The sequence below is a fragment of the Pelodiscus sinensis genome, chromosome 3 (genome assembly GCF_052426305.1).
Source record: "Pelodiscus sinensis isolate ZL-2025 chromosome 3, ASM5242630v1, whole genome shotgun sequence".
Lineage (NCBI taxonomy): Eukaryota > Metazoa > Chordata > Testudines > Trionychidae > Pelodiscus > Pelodiscus sinensis.
The window spans coordinates 153,535,503-153,553,792 of NC_143054.1; the positions used below are offsets into that span (position 1 = coordinate 153,535,503).

An 18,290-nucleotide genomic window follows, 5' to 3' on the forward strand; every position below is an offset into this window, starting at 1 on the left:
TATTGAAATTTAGCATGGAAATAGCTTTTAATGAGCTCTTTTGATTTGAAAAATGCACTCTGCACAGTATATTTTTATGAGTCCTTCACTAAGTTTATAAGTATCTACTGTGCATGTTTAACTTATCTATACAGTGAAGAGTACAATGACCGGGCAGGAGTTTGGGACTATCCTTTGGGACCTTATGAGGTATAAAAACAGAGAGGTCTCCACACTTTAGTCCAGGGCTACTCAACACATGACCCGTGGGCCACTTGCGGCCCGCAGCCCGTTTGTTTGCAGCCTGTGGTGCAGTTTGGGTTTACATGGGGTTCAACACGCAGCCCATGGGTGGGATCCTTTGAACATGGTCTCCATTGGAAACACACTCCACAATGGCGAGGCGTCTCTCAGGCAGGCACTGAAAGACACAAGCGGACAGGCTGGCTGGAACAGATGGGTATAGAGTGTCGACGTTTCTAGCCCTCAGGGAGGAGGTGCCAGGAATGTCGGGGCATTGTGGGAAGTGCTTTGTATTCATGCCCATCAGTGTGAAAGAAGTTATTTGCATATATTTGCATCCACGCTTAAGTTGCAGCCCTAGCATGTGCTTTGAGTATCATTTGTGGCCCTCGGGGCTTTCAAAATTGAGTAGACTGAGGGTGTATGTACACTGAAGATTTGGCACTTACAGGAGTGCCTGATGTGTCTGGGGGATCCACAAACCAAAAGTGAAAGACTGATGGCAAAATACAGGCTACCTAAGGTCCCAGTTTACTCTGTAGTTAACCACCTCTTCTTCCGAATTGCACACGAGAAAGGCTCTGTATTGAAAATAAAGTGTGTGGTTGTAACATTGTGCTCTCACCTCTTGCGCGCAACCGGGCTGAGTGCATGTGCCTGCACTCTGACTCTGCTCTGTTTAATGGTGATTCTTCAGCGGCTCAGTCTTCCAGCCAAGTCATATACAATCTAGATTTGAAGTAACAAGACAAACCTCTTCTGGGGTACCAGTACAACCAGGGCCTCTCTCATTGCCCTCAGTAATGTCTCTCTGTTTGCCCCTGCTGTGGAATAGCATCCTTCCCTTGAGGCAATGTATTTTCCCTCTCAGGGCCTTTCTGACCCCCTGTCCATCAGCTAGGTCACTATAGTTCAGTTCCCTGCTCTGGGATGTCTCATTGTCTAGGCCACTTGCTCACCCAGAGACTAATGGTGGAGCTGGGAAGAGAAACCTGAGCCCAGTACTCCAGGTCCTAGCCATTAACCATTAACTGGCCCGCAGCACAGCATGGTAGGCATGGCTGGGCTGGAGCAGCCCCCTGCCAATGGGGTGCTGCAGGCATAGGGCTTCTCTGGCTGGGCCCACAGTGGCATGCTGCAGGTGCGGGACTGCTCCACTCTGCCTGGACCCACCACACTGCACCATATGTAGGAGGCTGCTGCAGGGGCCCCCTGCCTGTGGCATAACTCAGCAAGCTGATTAATTGGTTAAACATATAGTTTAACTAGTTACCATTTTAAACAGGATTTTACATCCCTAGTATCTTACCTGGGGCACTTCGTGACTTTGGGATTTTAGTGGAATCTTAACACTCATCTAATATATCTATTTCTATAGCTAATTTGCACATTACTATTTAAGTGCAACTTTTCCTTCTGGGGAATACAAAGACAGGAAGGGAATTAGTAAAGTTAACAAGCCTTATATAATAACATTTCTAGCTATCGTTTATTTGTTAAAGATATTAGTAGCCTTAACTACACGCTGACTCAGCAATAAATACGCTGTCAAAAAGGCAGTTTAAAAGTACACAGCATACAAGAACATGAAGAATGAAGTCTGTTTTATTTTGTTACATCTTGCTTGTGTTACAGCAATGTATTCTATACAGAGAGTTTAGCATTTGCTGTCAATTCATCTGACCTATTATAGACCTTAATTACAGAAAAGACAAAGTCGGGGACAATACGAGCTTGTTATCAATTGTCAACAAATATTTATTTTTTAATAACGTCAACAAATATTTATTTTTTAAAAAAAGCTTCCAGCAGTTGCTCATTTGTTTTAGTAAAGGTCAATGGCCCAATTCACAAAACGTTGAGGTATATCGGCATATCCATCAAAACTCAATGTACATTACTCTAAATGTGTGGTTTTTTTTTTTAAGATATTCAATATAGGCAGAAAATTTTGGGGGTACTAATTAATCAAGCACCTAAAGGGAAAGCATAAGGTGAATAGTGGGAACTCTCAGATATGGGAGTGTCCATTATCTAAGAATATGTGAAAGGAACATTTATTTCAACAGCATATCTAATAGCAGATGACGTATCAAAATACTTGTGTCTATATTTTATAATAATGTGAAACATCATTGTACTAGGTATTGTTATAAGCTAAGAATGGTAAAACCTAATAGGCAAATGTTAACACATTTTGATATAGTGTTATGTTTTATCACAATCCCAAAGCCAAGTGTTTCCAAAAAGTGACCTTTAAAAAAATCCACACAAGCACTAGCTTTAACCTACACAATCACAAAGTTAGAATAACAGCAGTGTAAAGAGGCCTAGTAAAACAGAAATGAAAATGGAGGCATGACGTAGGGAGAGAACTATATAGCAATAATAAAGAAAAATACCCCTACATGATATTTTAATAAATCATTTCCCTCTACTGCTTTGAACCCTGGAGCCTAGTTTGCTGTGGCATTTATAAGATATTCCAGTTGCAAAACAAACTAGGCATATTTATCTCTAAAGAAAATCAGTTTGAATAGCCTTGATATCTAATAATCTCAAACAGACTAATTTCAAACTAGCAAGTAACATTTTCATACTCTAGCGCTGATGCTTCACATGTTCATGAAACTAATTCCTCCACTAAGAGAATTGACCATGTTGATTGCACCCACGAATGTGGGAGAAATGGGGAACAGAGAGGTAACGAGCAAGCTTTTATTCTAAAATTTATTCATGCAGTTTTTTATTTTTAAATTCTCCACTAAAACAGCAAACATTTTCAAATATTCTTGAAGCTGCAGACCGATAATTCATGAATTTCTGCAGCTAATGTATATTGCCTGGAAATACTCAAAACAATGCAACTGTGGAACAAATAACAATTACCAAACAATACACATAATTTGTAGTAAGTCATGATGCAGTTATAATAGGGGGTGGAAGTTCTTTAAACTTTCACTTCTACAGCCATAATAATAGGAGCCTACTGCTTTTACTGAACATTGCCATGTGTCTTCATATTAATTCACGAGTAACCTACAACTTCAAGAAGTGATTGACTGCCCCATATAATGCTTCCAAACACATCTTTGAAAATTAACAGCACTTCATACTCCTTTGCAATATCAAGTGTGTAGACGAATTTCACGTGAGTTAAAATGTAGATATTTATTTGCACACATACAAAACTGCCATGTGTGTATATTAAATGGCAATTATACATCTGGAATCTATTCTTAACTGCAGTATTCAAAATCCTTGGCTGTTCACAATTACATGGCCACAAAATCTTTGGCCATGAAATCTGTATAGCTCTTTCAATATGCTTGGCTGTACAGCACAAGTCTGAAATGAAAAAAACACACAGTGCATGGCCTAGAAAGTTCCAAATGTTCTTGCTGATTAAATACTAAAGAAGTAAAAAAATTGTTGGCTTTTTACCCCTCCCCCTCAAAAAAAAAATCACATTCAGAAAAGGCTTTTAAAAACCAGAAGGAAAGAGTTCTACCCCAATGCAGTGAACCTGATCAGAGTCAAGGACAACATCAGACACTAATAAGTGACCACACTAGGTCAATAGTAAGCGGACTTTAAGAAAAAAAAAAAAAAAAAGCAGATACTACTAGCACTGGGAAAGTGAAAACAATGTTTTTCAATTAATTTATTGCTTTCTATTGTAGCTACATTTCCAGCTATTGTGTTTGCTAGAAATGGGTGAGGTTGTGAAAGAACAGAACCCTCTTCTTGATGATGAATTTAGAATAAAATTGTGGCCCCACTGCGGTCAGTGGAAATATTGCCACTGACTTCAATGGGCCAAGTTTTCACCCTTAGTCCATTTGAATGATGGCTCCTCTTCAATTACATCACCAGCCTAATAGTTCCCTGGCAGCTTGACTGGTTGGTGTTTGATGAAATTACTAGTGCTGATTCTGGATACTGATTAAAATGCTTAATGACCCCTCTTGACTTTATATTGCTCACTCAAGATTTGAGAGATGCAGCCAAAGTATTTCCCTCCCTTCAAACTTGCTTCACTGTCTTTTTTTCTGCTTCTTCTATGATGCTTTGAAGTTTGTGGCAGTTTGTGACAACACAACGATCACAAAAACACTGAATGTTAGTCATCCCCCAATGAATCCCACCCTCAACTCAAAATATACCAAAACCCTAAGTATAAGAAACAATACAAGAGTCACATTTAAAACATCAATTTTTGAGAAGGGGGAGAGTCAAGAGATCACTAATAATATATATATTAAAAAACCCCTAGAATTCCAAGCTCAGGGTGAACACTCAAAGTTTTAAAAGATTTACTTAAAATATCTTACAGGATGTAATACAATTATAAAAAGTGTTAGAATTAGGGCTTATACACAGGTTAGCATGATGCTTTACAAGGTAATGGTGTTACTTTCCTGTGCTGACAGTTGCCATCAGTTATGCTCTCCTTATGCCAAACAAACTACATACCATGTCACCATTTGGGGCACCTAATGTATGTCACACCATGGAAAAGCAGAGATCATGTTAATCTAATCTTACATACAGCCTACTTCTAGAAATATCTAGTTTGATTTTTTTTTGCCTGAAACGAGAAGAAAAATGAACAAATGTAGCAGCTTCGTAGGGTTTCATTTTCCTTGATAACAAATCGTCTCAGAACACCACAAATGAGAAAATGGTGCCAAAAAATGTTTGCCCAAGTGCTAAAATCTGCTGTGAGAGCAGCTTTTCAGGAAAAACAAATGCATTGCAGTTTGAATCATATATCTAACAAATTTTGTTTTAAGATCACGGGAAATAAAAAGTACACTTGTTTTTACATTTAGCACCCTTACAGAACGAGGATTCAAACACCTATTTTGCCACTGTGGCTGTACCTTGCAGCTGGAAAAACATGAAGCATTTAGGCTTCAGAACTCCATAAGTGAACAAATGGATTTGCTGATGACAAAAAACATTATAAGATTTTAGCTCCCCCATCCGTTTCTTTAAATTAAGGTTGGTCTTCCTGCTTTCTATATAGCAATTGGAGTACTTCTCTGTCAGCTAAATCCAAGTCCAAGTCCCTTTGGTCTCTGAATGGCTCTTACTGGTTCTGATATCCCTTTGCCTTCTGGTCCCAGGCCAGTGCCAGGTGTCCAGCCCATGCTTTGAAGCATTCTGTTTCCAATGTTGTTTTCTGGGATTGGTTGGGCATTTTCACCTACAAACCCTGAGATTAAAAGAAACATACAGCATTACTCAGCACTGCTGTGTGGAAAAGTGCAAGATAATCTTCTTTAAAGCCTTAAACCTTCTTCTCTCAATTCATCTAATAGGTTGCTAGAGCAGACTGTCTTTACATATGTTGACCTCATGGCTATATGTTAAATTTTACATATATAGTCTATAGTTTCACTTTTTTTTTGAGATTAGCTCAATTTTTAAGCATTACACATTCATTTTTGTGCTGCATATTCTTCTCATGCATAAAAGATCTGTATGTCAGACTCCAAGAAAACTTAAAACTTGAAAAAATGTATCAATCCATGGAGAAGACTAATTGACTACCAAGTTAGGTATAGATCTCAAACATGGGCATAAGAAACTCACACCTTATCTTCCCACCCTCACTGATATAATAAATGCTTTTCATTCAACAGGAGTATGCGGAGATATTTAATAAAACAACTAATAATTTATTACTGAATTCTCACAGCAGCAACAAGAGCAAAGTAGACAACTGATATAATAATCTTCAGAGACAAGGTGGGGGAGGTAATTTTTTTTGTATTAGACTAACTTCTGGAAAAACAGAAGGTGGCCCAGTAAAAGCTATTATCTTATCCCCCTCATCTCTCTAATATCCTAGGCACAACATAGCTATGGCAACACTGCATATAACAGTCTCCAGTTCATTTGTATCCTATTTCAGTAATTTGTTTTACTAAAGATTACAGAAAGATTTAAAAAGCAAATATAAACACAGTATGCATTTTCACTGAAGATCTTTCCTTTAAACAAATCAGTATCAACTTTTCTATATGTACTGTGTCTCCATTTCCGTAAAACAACATATTGCAATCATTTTGATAAATCACAGTCAAACGTAACCTAAATAAAATATATTATTGTAACATCCAACTCTGAGACATTACTAATATAACATTTTTACTACTGGCAAACGTATCTGCGAATGTGACCAAAGTTTGACTTACCATTAATCAGACATAAGTATAGATTTTGATCTCAATTACATAAGTGTACGAGTCAGCTAACATTGATGAATTTATTCTGAATTTATACTAGCATAATTTAAAGAGAGAATCTGTCCCACTGTCTGTAAAATACTTCAAACATGAAAATCACGATATGAAACAGATAGGTTTACCCTATTTGATCTCATTTTATTCTTTTAAAAAAGAAAATTTCTTTTATGTCATTTGAGCATGAGGAATCCCTGATTAATGCCTAATTAGGTGCTTCTGTGCATGTAACTGAGAGGTGACCACTTGTTCATTGGGAAAAGTAGTTTTAGGTATCTCAGACTTGAGAACGTTATTTTTAAATAAAATCATTTGATATGTTTTTGAGTAATATCTTTTCTACAAAAGAAGGGCCTATACTTTTATCATTTGCTGGTACTTCCTCGGTATCACTATCTGCTTGATGTACTATTAGAGGAAAGCAATCCACATACTAGGAGTCAAACTGCCAACAGTAACAGGGATAACCTCAATAGATTTAATGTAGAAAACAGAAAATGAAATGTGAAAGGCATTTAAATCTAATCCCTTTTCTCTCCCATTAATTAATTTACACTTCTATATTCGAGAGTTTTGAAGCTGATGGCACTGGGAAGGTTTCTTGCATGCAGTCTTGATAGATGCCCACTCCTGATATACACACAGGAAGCATAATACTGCTAATTATGAAACGGAGGTGGAAGTAAGATGTACCACATCCTGCCCTACAGGAGGAATAAAGAGTTGAAATGTTTAGGCCTCCCATAGACAGAGAGAGTTTTCGCTGTCGACAATGACTGAGCATACATGGTGCAGGCCTTGGACCTTCTTAGCTCCTACTTCTATCATGAAAAAAGTAGGGGTGGGGGAAGGGAGGGGGAGAGGAAAGATGTCCAAACTAAATGACTGGTAAACACCTTAAAATTACAGAATGATCTGTTAACTCGCTTTTTGGGGGATAGACAATGAAATTAGTAGTGGCGACCTAATGTCTTAAAAACAATGTCAAAACAACTGAAGGGAACAAAGTTCACAGGACTTCCAAGGAAAGGGGAACAATAATCTAATCAAGGTGTTCGTATGATCTCAGAATTGGATAGGTCAGATGGTTAGGTCAGATGGTTCCTGAGTCTATGTACAGAAACACATTCCAGAATGTAAACTGTAGTGAACAATCCAAAACAGAGAAAACAACTTTGCTGTTTTATGAGAGGCGATTTAAAAATGTTAACATCATATAAACTACATATCTTGCTATATCAAATCCAGTTCCTCACACAATAAAAACAGAAAGAGGCTATGCAGATGAACATTTTGTACCTGGAAACATGCTTTTTAATAAACTGATGCTTCTATTTTTGATTTTTTTTTTTTTAACTGCAACAAAATGCATTTCCCCTTTATGTGACTGACAGGATAATTGGAATACATTTTGTTTTAAAGACACTTAAATACTTTTAAAAATATACAGCGTAATTACTTTTCCCACTCCATTGTTCATGATTTTATATTAGAAGTCTCATAACCCACAAACTCACTGAATACACCAAATAAAAGGCTTTACAACAAATAAAAATTTACTTTCCTGTTTTTATTTTCTTAGCATGTATGTGAACAGGTTGTATTTTATTTCAAAAAGATTTTGTACTGACAGCCCATTTTTCCCTAGTTTAGTCAGTTCTGAAGCCTAAATCTTACAATGTCTTTCTAAACAGTGAATCAAATTACAGTTACTCTAGCCTGCACATTTTGGATCTCTCCACCTTCCATTAAAAGATAGCTCTGGTAAGTTTATTCATCACCATCCTTTTCCTCCATTTGATGACCACTCTCACTACTAATAGGTTGAAAGATGGAAAAGAGCAGACCATGACAAACACCAAGCTACACGGTTTGTTACATGTATTTATTTTTGCTTTGAGCTTTTACTCTAATTAAAAGCAGTTACTGTCCTTGCAATATACATCTTAAAGCGAAGATTCTAATTCATGCCAATGGCACTTTATGGACTGGCCAGCAGGGGCTCTTCAGAGAGTCATAAAAGCATATTACCCCTGAAAAGTGTTGCACTATCTCCTTGTTCATTCACATGTTCAGTCTTGACCTAGCCTAGAGCAAGAACAAAAACACTGCTGCCACCTCACAGAAAAGCACCTATAGAAAATATGACACATGAAAGATAGTGACTGGCTAGGTAAGAAAGAGGCAGTGATAATGAGGAACTGAAAACAGCACTCCATGCTAATAATTTGAACACATTTCACTTGCAGATCCTTCTGCCTTCTAGAAACTACATTTGATAGCCACCATACAAATTTTGGTTCTTGATTTACCAGCCAAGTGGGCAGGTTATTGGAGAGGTTGCCATCACACAGGTGAGGGGAAAGCACTGAAGGAGTATTAACTTGGATGGAAAAACAATGCTGTCAAATACCTATATTGAGCAGCAGCCATAGTCCAAAAATGCCAACTAGTATACATATACAGATACTGCCTCTGAAGCCCACCTCTATTGTATATGTACATGCTTAATATGGAACCCATACATGTACATGTAATTTATGCTCAATATGAAACTTGTAAAAAGGCAAAAACTATGTGCCTCTTTCAAAAAAGTGAGAGAGAATAACAAAATCTTCCAATAATTTTTGTATTGTAAAATGATATTTATGATGGCATTAAAGGTACATTTCCATGAAAAGTTAAGGCATGCAATTTTTTCTTAACAGCTGTTGAAACAGGTACATTCTGGTTAAACAGTGAACTAGCATTCAATGCCATACCCTTGATTTTACAGTGATTGCCATGAATTAATTTAATTCCATCTGTAAGCTAAAAATCAGATCAGAGGTCTAATGCTGCTGCAGGCTCCACATCTGTTTAATCATTTTTGGACACAACAGCTTGCAAAAGTTCATGATTTAAATTTGCTTAATATTTAAGAAATAATGTTTTAATAGTGTGTGAATCTCAGCAGGAAACAAATGAGTCAATGCTCAGTTTTGAACTATATGGCAAACTGCAACTCCATTTTCCCTGAATACCTCTTCTTTAGAACATAACTTACTGTTCTAGGCTTGTATTTGTTAGAGATCAAAAACAGGATAGTTACCCAATGTATTACTATTGTAACTTCCAATCTTTAATAAAGGGTGGAAACCTATACTATTCTTTTCATTGCTAACAGGGCAAAACCACATTTTAGTTTACTGATCAAACTGACATCACTTAAGTTATCTCGGATTCACCCCAGGGTAACAAAATTAGAATCCCATTCGGCATCTTCAGTAAACTTTAGGAAAGCAACAGAGAGGTCTTTTTCAGGCATCAGAATAAACATGCAATTTCCTCTTAGACAAACTAATTTTTTAATGCTAAGGATAAATTATCAAAAAATGATACTGCATTGAAATCTAGCCTTATCTTTCTTTTATAAGACTGAAGATTTGGGAGTGAAATAACTATGCCTCAGCAGAGCATTCTACAACTATTAATTCTTCTTCTTCTTTCTCTTCTGGCAGCCTTAAATCCTTTCCTAGAAGGATCTCCTTTATCTTGGATAATTTTTGCAATACATGGCCTGGTAACCCTTACCTCTTACCCTGGATCTCACTTATGTCTATCACAGCAGAGACCGTTTTTTCACCACAAATCTTCCAAGGAGCATTGTGGATGGTAATTCACTTGTGTAATTGGCTCGAGAGATGAAAATCTTGTATCTGACTCTCTTACCCACTAATCTATCCAGCTGACTGCAAGCCTAATTGGCAGCTTGTTTAGTAATTTGGCTCCTAAAGTGTTGTATTGATGTTGGATAAACAGCCAATGGAAGGAGAGATGATACACGTTGCTTTACTTTAAAATCAAGTGCACTTTCCCTCCTGTTTTCAGGAAGATATTTAATACTCTTTTTGTTTTTATTTCTGTCTACTGTCTCTAGTTAAATTCAGGGATTTAAAAACAGTAGAGTGTAATCATGATGCAAGATGCCATTCTATTAGCAACAGTTAAAATAATAAACTGTTAGATTGCATCCCTAATAAAAATGAAAATCGGGATTGCTGTCCAGGTGTTTTTAAATTGCACTGAAAATTGGTGCTGCATCAGCAGCAGCTTCACAAATAGCAGACATACTGAGATTTTTTAAATTGTTGTGATGCTCAAATATTCATAACTTATTTGCCTAATTTACACAACTAGTTGCTGTTCATCAGATAGACTACAAGTGACTATTGCAAGCTACAATGGACACAACTGTGAAGGTGTTACAGTATTTAACTATGTTGTACTCATAAAATCTGTATCCACAGATACCTCATGCTGCATGAACACAAACCCTATACTGATGACAACACAAAACCTCTGGTTATCCGACATCATAGTTCCGTTGGAGCTGCACTACCAGAGACTCCCTTGAAGAAAATCCACTGAACAGATAACACATACTTGGCTTATTTTCATTTCTGACTAAGCTCTACCAGGCCAGAAGTTGGAAGATATATTACCACTTATTATAGCCCATATACTCCTTTCTACCTATACCAGATACATAACTGTGTTGCACCCTTTTGCAGGAGCTGAAGGTTGGGTGGCAAAAGAAGTTTCAACAGATAAGTCCCCTTTACTCACAGATAAGGGGAGAGCTGTGTGCCAAACGCTTCCTTTGCACATGGATAAATGAAATGATTTAGGACATTATTTATTCAACATTTTTGGCAATACTGTCAATATCAAGCAGTTCATTCAGTGTAAAATTTTCCAAAGCAGATAACAAGAAAACTAGAAAACCTGGCAATGTTGTTACTCTCTAAAAAATGTTCAGGGACTTGTGTGAATTGAACTGTGGATTCTGCCCAGACCCAAGAGGACAGATTTACATCAAAAAAGTCACCCACAAAATTGGCAGCAAGTAGATAAATCTCAGCAGAAACACTGGGGACTGAATCACCATGAGGACTAAACAATGTCACCATCGGAACGGATTCATTCAGCACAAGGTTAGAGCTGACTACCAAGGCAGTGTGAAGAAGCTTGCACTTTTTCTGCCCAGACCTAACTTAATCTGTGGATTGGATATTTCAGTCTCCAGACGTGTCAGACTAAGCATAAGAATTAATTCAACAAAACAAAATTAGCAAACAAATAGAAATAGTAACTATGTGCAATAAGGAAAAAGAAATCTACAGGTAAATTACCTATTCAGGCATTGGTACCTCCAACCAGTGTACCACTAGAGCAGAGGTAGGGAACGTCAGGGCCAGGGGCAGAATGCTGCTCCCAGCTTGCATGGATCTGGCCCCCAAATCTCAGGGCCCCCTCAGCACTGGGGAATCCGTGATGATGCTCTAGCTCCCTGCTGTCCCACTGCAGGGCTGGAGCACACAAAATCTACTAGGTAGTTCCCCACTAGGATCAAGTGTTGGAGAGGAATGCGGGGGGTATCTTTCTCCTTGTCAGAGAGAGGTCTGACTTTTTTTTGGCTTCTCAGTTGCGTGGTGTGCAGCTCTCGTCTGGGGTCAGTGGCCTCAACCCCAAAATGGTTCCTAGAGGTTATATTAAGCAGGAAACAATGCTATATACAGAGAGGGAAAAGTGAAATTAAGAGGAAAGAAGAGGAATACTTCTAAGCCTTTTGGCTAAGATAAAGTAAAGATGAAGGAAGCTGGGAGTCCTACTAAAATGAGATTTTCTGGAGAATCTCTTGGGGGTACATCTACACTGCTGTGGATGCTGTTTGAAGCTCACATAACATATATGAGCTAGCTTTAACATCATAGCAAGCTCAAATAGCAGCAGCAGTACAGCTGTGATGTCCGTGGTTGTGTATGAACTAGCCCAGGGGTGGGCAATAAATTTTAGTGGGGAGCCACTCCAAGGTTTTGGTAAGTGGTTGCACTTTTGTGGAGGGGGCGTAGGCTCCTGGACTGCAGGTGGGGTGTAGAAAGGTGCTTGGGATAGAGGACTGGGGTGCAAAAGGCAGTGCGGGGCTTGAGAGGGAGTTGGGATGAAGGAGGGCGTTATGATCTGGGGGAGGAGCTTGGTGTGCAGGAGAGGATTCTGGCCTGGAGGAGAGGTGTAGGAGGGGTGCAGAATCTGGGAGGGAGTTGTGACCTGGGAGAAGGGTGATGCAGAGGGTTTGGGTGGTGACGTGGGGCAGGCAAATGGGGTGCACGGTCAGGGAGAGGTACGTGTGCAGACAAAGATTCTGGTCTGGGGGAGAGGAGTTGGAGAGGGTCAGGGAAGGAGTTGTGAACTGGAGGAGGTGGGAAGAGGGGATACAGAGCATTTGGGTGGTGGCCTGGGGCAGGTAGTTCAGGGAGAAAAGGGGTAGGGTGCCAGAAGCAGGCTCTGGCTGGGAGGTGCTTACCTAGGCAGCTCCCTGCCAGCAGCTCTACAGGAGCTTGAGACAGGTTCTCTGCATGTTTGCTGGGTGGACTGCTCCATGTGGCTCTGTTCCAGCATGGAGAGGCAGGGGAGTGAGAGGACTTCATTTGCTGCCTCTGCCTTCAGCAAAATTTCTCAGCTCCTATTTACCAGAACCTGGCCAATGGGAGCTGAGTGATTTCGGTGGGGGTGGAGAGAGAATATGAAGTTTTCTCCTCCCTGTCCAGACTGCATAGCAATTAGCAGCAAGCTGTTTAAAGCGGCTGCAGCTGCTCTGTAGTAAGGGAGCTGATGAGATGACTGTGGGCCAGATCCAGTGGTTTGGAGGGCTAGATCCGGGCCATTAACCACCTCTTGCCCACCCCTGAACTAGCCACTCATGTACCTAAGATCCTGGAAAGAGCTGTACTCAGGAGGCTAGCCCCTAATGCTGTGGATACATTGCTATTGTTACTTAAGATCGCTTTGATCTAGCTAGAGTGAACTGCAATCGTATCTTTTGACTGCAGTATAAGCATATCCTCAGTTACTCCATACCATTTGAAGGTAACAGACAACATTTCACAGTTATTGGTCGTTCCTTGCCATGGATCTCACTTCCATAATTAAATCATAGGAGACATTATGTGTCAATTCCTCTTAAATATGCAATCTGTCACTTAAATAAGCAAATTTAATGCTGACCAAAGTTCTCTCAAGAGGTAACAAAAATATCGGAATGAAAATCTTAGGTACAGATTGTACCTCCTTTACCAGGACTCTGTGGTCTGGCAACATCCATAGTCTGGCAGGACCACGGATGCTCCTGTACCACAGAGTCCAGGTATAAAGAGGTCAGGCTGCAGGGCAAGAGTGGGGAAGGAGGAGTGTGACTCAGCCAGGGACCCCATGTTGAGGGAGGGGGTGCAGCAGGGAGTTCTGACCTCTTCTGCCAGGTGGTAGCGGCCACTGAGTCCCAGCAGCCATGGAACCCCCAGCAGCCACAGAAGCCGCAGCAGCCCTAGAGCGCCAGCCTGAGGAGTCATGGCCAGACAGGCAGCAGCGGAGCTTGGCTGGAGACCTAGCTGGGGGCAGCACAAGCCATGTTGGGAGGGATTGCCCCTCGTTCGGCAAATCCCCTTGTTCAGGACCAGTCAGGTTCAAGGGCGCTGGACGAGGGAAGGTACAACCTGTACTTCTGAAGTGTGTGCCCCATAAAGGTACACTTCTTTCAGGTCTGTAAAAATAACAATCCTGATGCTTTATCCTGGGAGCCTAAAGCAAGTGTCTCCATCCTGAAAGTCAATTCCAGTGGGTGTCTGTTCAGACACTACTGCTAACTCTTGAAAACTCTGAACATATTTGTGATCAATCTCTTACATTCTCTTATAGTGGAAATGTTTTCTGATATTCTAAATGATTTTTCAATTTTCATTTATGTAAAATTATAGAAAATGTTATCCATTGAACTGAACAAAACAAAACTATATCAGTAAGAGTGTTTCCTTCCAAATTACAATTACAAGGGTATCTATATTTAAATGGATGGACATGAAGACAGCAAAGCTCTCTCATCCCTAGAATGGATCTTCCTAAGATTAGGGTTATGGCACAATGCAGTCCATGATTGCGAAGATTCTGTTATTGTTTCAATGGCTAAACTTGTCCTGTCTGTAGCCAAAGAACTTTGGTCTCTAGAACTGTTCCTCTAGAAACTTTAACAATCAAACAAAACTAAAAAAAGATCAAACCATGCAATATTTCTTAGACATCAATTCTAAGTGTAATGGATCAATTTTAAATTTCCTACAAAGCAGCAACAGGGAATTTGTATAACAATTCATCTCCATGTTTTGAAAATGTACCCATAATTTATCTAGGTAAGCCCCAATCTGCCCTTTATACGTAGCTATCCCAAAAAGTTGACCTTCATCACAATCTTAGCCTGGGCAAACTCTGTTACAAAGGTGTAATCACAGTCTTTTTCAAATAATCATTTTGGCACTGCAGATACTCAGGTCTGATTTTTAATCACTGATATATTAAGCATCAGCAAAGTAGTTTGCTTAGCTGCTCCACTGGCAATTTTATAAAAAGGAATGAAAACATTTAGCCTTTTGATTACCTTGTTAAAGTGAGTCATGACAGCATAATAACTGAGCTCAGTATGGCTGCTATAATTAAGAATCTGTCAGGTTTTTCATTAGAACACATTTTTTTAAAAATAGGTTTATAACTCAGTCATTCAAATTGTATCATCTTGAAGTGTGACATGCAAACCATCAGCCCAGAAAAAAGACATTACAATTAAAATTTCCTTCAACAAACTGATCAATATTTGTTAAGATGCATGGGATGATATTCTGTGATGCCTATATTTCCCTACATATTCTAGGATTTAGTCATTTGTGTTCCATCATTTCACGATAATTTAAAGAACATTTGTTTTTGAAAACTATTTATTGGAGTACACAAAAACTTTTATTTGTTTGGTTTTACTTTGCATTAGTGTTCTATAGTCTATAAATTAAGTTAATAGAAAGGCACTAATGTCAAACAATTTGTGCAGAATTTGTGTGTATTTCACAACTCAGATTTAGAGGTCCTAAAAGGGTTAAAAAGTGCTACAGGATCAAAGGGATAGAGGAAATAGAATAGAGACCAGAGAGTCACCTGGAAAACAGAGAGAGTGGGGTACACAGAAGATGAAAGATAATCAGAACACAAGAGAGAACTTGGACAAAAAAAGTCTGTTTATGAATATAAACCTACAGAATGGATTAGAATTTTTAAATGGACAATCTCTAAACTTTCAATGAATATTTCAATTACATACACATTAGAGGACACACTACTTGTTGATACGGTACCTTCCTTTATTTTATGTATAATTACATGTTTACTAATACTGAACATTGTTCTGGTAGGGTTATTTTCTTTGACAGATAAACTAAATAATTCAATCTACAAAAAAAAGTTTGTATAAAAATAATGTACCTTGAGGACATTGTGTAACTGCAATGAGGCATGTCAGGGTGTCATAGTGAATAGTACTACTACTCAGGTAGTTGGAACAGGCACAAAGTCACGCAGAATGACATGCTCCCAAATTTCACAGTTTAAACTGCTTTTGTCATTTCAGACTTACTGCTTAAATAGGTATCCATTTCTACAGAAGAAGCTGGATGGGCAAAAAATGTAGTTGCCTATGATGTACTATATGCTGTAACCATTCTTTGAGTCTTAAAAAAACAAAAGTCACATGTAAAAAGTATCATCTCGTTTTAGTTGGTAAACTAATTAAAAGAGTTAGAATTAAAATAGAGGGCTTTATCAAACACCCCAAATCAGAAAATGTTCTGTAACAAAAAAATGCAAAAAAAGCCGTCAGCTGGCTAGAAACTCCGCTCTCACCTATATCTAATAGTATTCCTCTTATTTTGTTCACTGCTTTACCTCACCTTTACAGATGACATTTTTAAACTATAAAATGGTCTGTGCTGTTAAAACTTTCTTGCTTCAACAATTTCTCATTGCTGTAAGAATAACTCTATATCCTTTGTTACTAATATACTCAAACTTATTGGTATGTGACTTTGACTCAAGGCTGAGAACAGGCTATAAATTTAGAAATCAATATCTAACTCTATCAATATTCATTTTACTTTTTCTTTCAATATAAAATACAAAGGTGAAAGAGCAGTAAATAAGCTAGAGTACTGAAATAAATTGGGTGTTCTTGTCACAATTAATAAATGTTTACCCAATAACACTGCTAGCTACAATAGTCTACAGCCTTGTAAAATGTCTGAGAGAATGTATTAGCACAGGTGCTAACTCGACTATTCACAAAAATACACACAACATATTTCCATAGTTAATTAGCAATCACCAGTAATTCTCCTTGATACTATTTATCCCAAATATATAAAAACATACTGTGCATATTGCTATGGAAATGCATTCATCAAACAATTTCTTCAAGAAACACAGAGTGGGATTATGGAATTAAACTGCTTTGCTCATATACCTGGATGACATCCTAGATCACGCTTTACTAATTTGTAGTATGTGAATCATATCTCAAAATGAAGCTTATAGTTACTTACTGATCTATAGTTACTCTTTCAGCTTTCACTATTGTGCTCAATTAGGAAACAAATTACCGTATATACTCGAGTATAAGCCGAGTTTTTCAGCACAGTTTTTGTGCTGAAAAATGCCCCCCTCGGCTTATACTCGAGTCAGCCTCCTGCTCGCGGGCGGGCTCAGCGCGTCTCTGCCGCCGGCCGGGTCTAGACGCGTGAGCCCGGAGCTCCGGCCCCCCAGACCCTGCCCTCCTGGCCCTTCCGGCCCCTGCCCTCCTGACCCTCTCAGCTCCCCCTGTCCCCTTGTCCCCCCCAGCCCCTGTCTCCTCGTCCCCCCCAGCCCCTGCCCTCCTGGCCCTCCCGACCCCCCTGTACTCGTCCCCCCGAGCCTCTGCCCTCCTGGCCCACCCAGTCCCTGCCCCCTCGGCCCCCCAGCCCCTGCCCTCCTGGCTCTCCTGGCCCCCCAGCCCCTGCCTGCCCGGCACCATGGGCCCTTGCCGCGTGGGAGGAAGGGCGTTTGGGGCCGTTCGCCATGACGCTCGGGTGCAGCGCTGAGCTCGGGAACAGCTGGGCCAGGAGCCGACTCGGCACCGTGGGCGTCTGTTCTGGAAGCGCCCGGGAGCCCTGATCACGAGCTTGGGCCCGATTCTGGGGCAGGTGCACAAGGACCAGCCGCTGCTCCCTGCTCCCCCTCCCCTCCCCTGGTAAAATCCAGCCAGCACCGGCACCCGCTCCCCCCGCTGGCTCACTGGCCCATCGACACCCGGCCCGGGTCTCGCACAGCCTCCCCCCCCCTCCCCCGCTGGCTCATTGGCCCATCGATGCCCGGCTCTGGTCTCTCACAGCCCCCCCCCCCCGCTGGCTCGTTTAGAGGGGGCTCGTTGGCAGGTGAGGGGGCCGGAACGTGGGGGCTGCGGGGCGGGGGCGGCGGGGGCTGAGCTGTGGCCGTGCCTGCAGAACCATATTGTTTTTGTTGACCCCCTTTTCCACTTACAGAGCTAGGTTATTGTTTTTCTTTGAAATAAATATTCATGTAATTTTATTGGTATCTGTCTTCATTTTTTACATTTACCAGTAGCTGCCTCATTTCCTACCCTAGGCTTATACTCGAGTCAATATTTTTTCCCAGTTCTTTGGGGTAAAATTAGGTGCCTCGGCTTATATTCGGGTCGGCTTATACTCGAGTATATACGGTAAGTACTGAAGGACTCATTCTGATTGAGTATAGACACAACAATCACTGTCATTGTTGTCTATGTGGCTTTTTAAAAGAAAAATATTTCCATATTAATAAAATTTTTTAGTTAATCCCAGTACATTTATTTCTATACTTTAACTATGGAGATCAGATGGGGGAAAAAATCCTAACCAGGACAATGGTAAT

At 40.0% G+C, this 18,290-nt stretch overlaps 1 protein-coding gene across 2 annotated transcripts in view; it reads right to left on the reverse strand.

Moving 5' to 3' along the window:
• Positions 1-1,809: 1,809 nt before the first annotated feature.
• The window catches only part of GPATCH2 (G-patch domain containing 2), a 182,469-nt gene continuing 165,988 nt past the window's right edge, over positions 1,810-18,290 (reverse strand). Inside the window, exon 10 of one of the 2 annotated variants that reach the window (XM_006137344.5) lies at positions 1,810-5,443. In XM_006137344.5, the coding sequence (XP_006137406.2) occupies positions 5,274-5,443 (170 nt within the window). In that variant the 3' untranslated portion in view covers positions 1,810-5,273. The remainder of the gene's footprint in view (positions 5,444-18,290) is intronic. The other variant, XM_075925203.2, reaches the window with a different exon arrangement.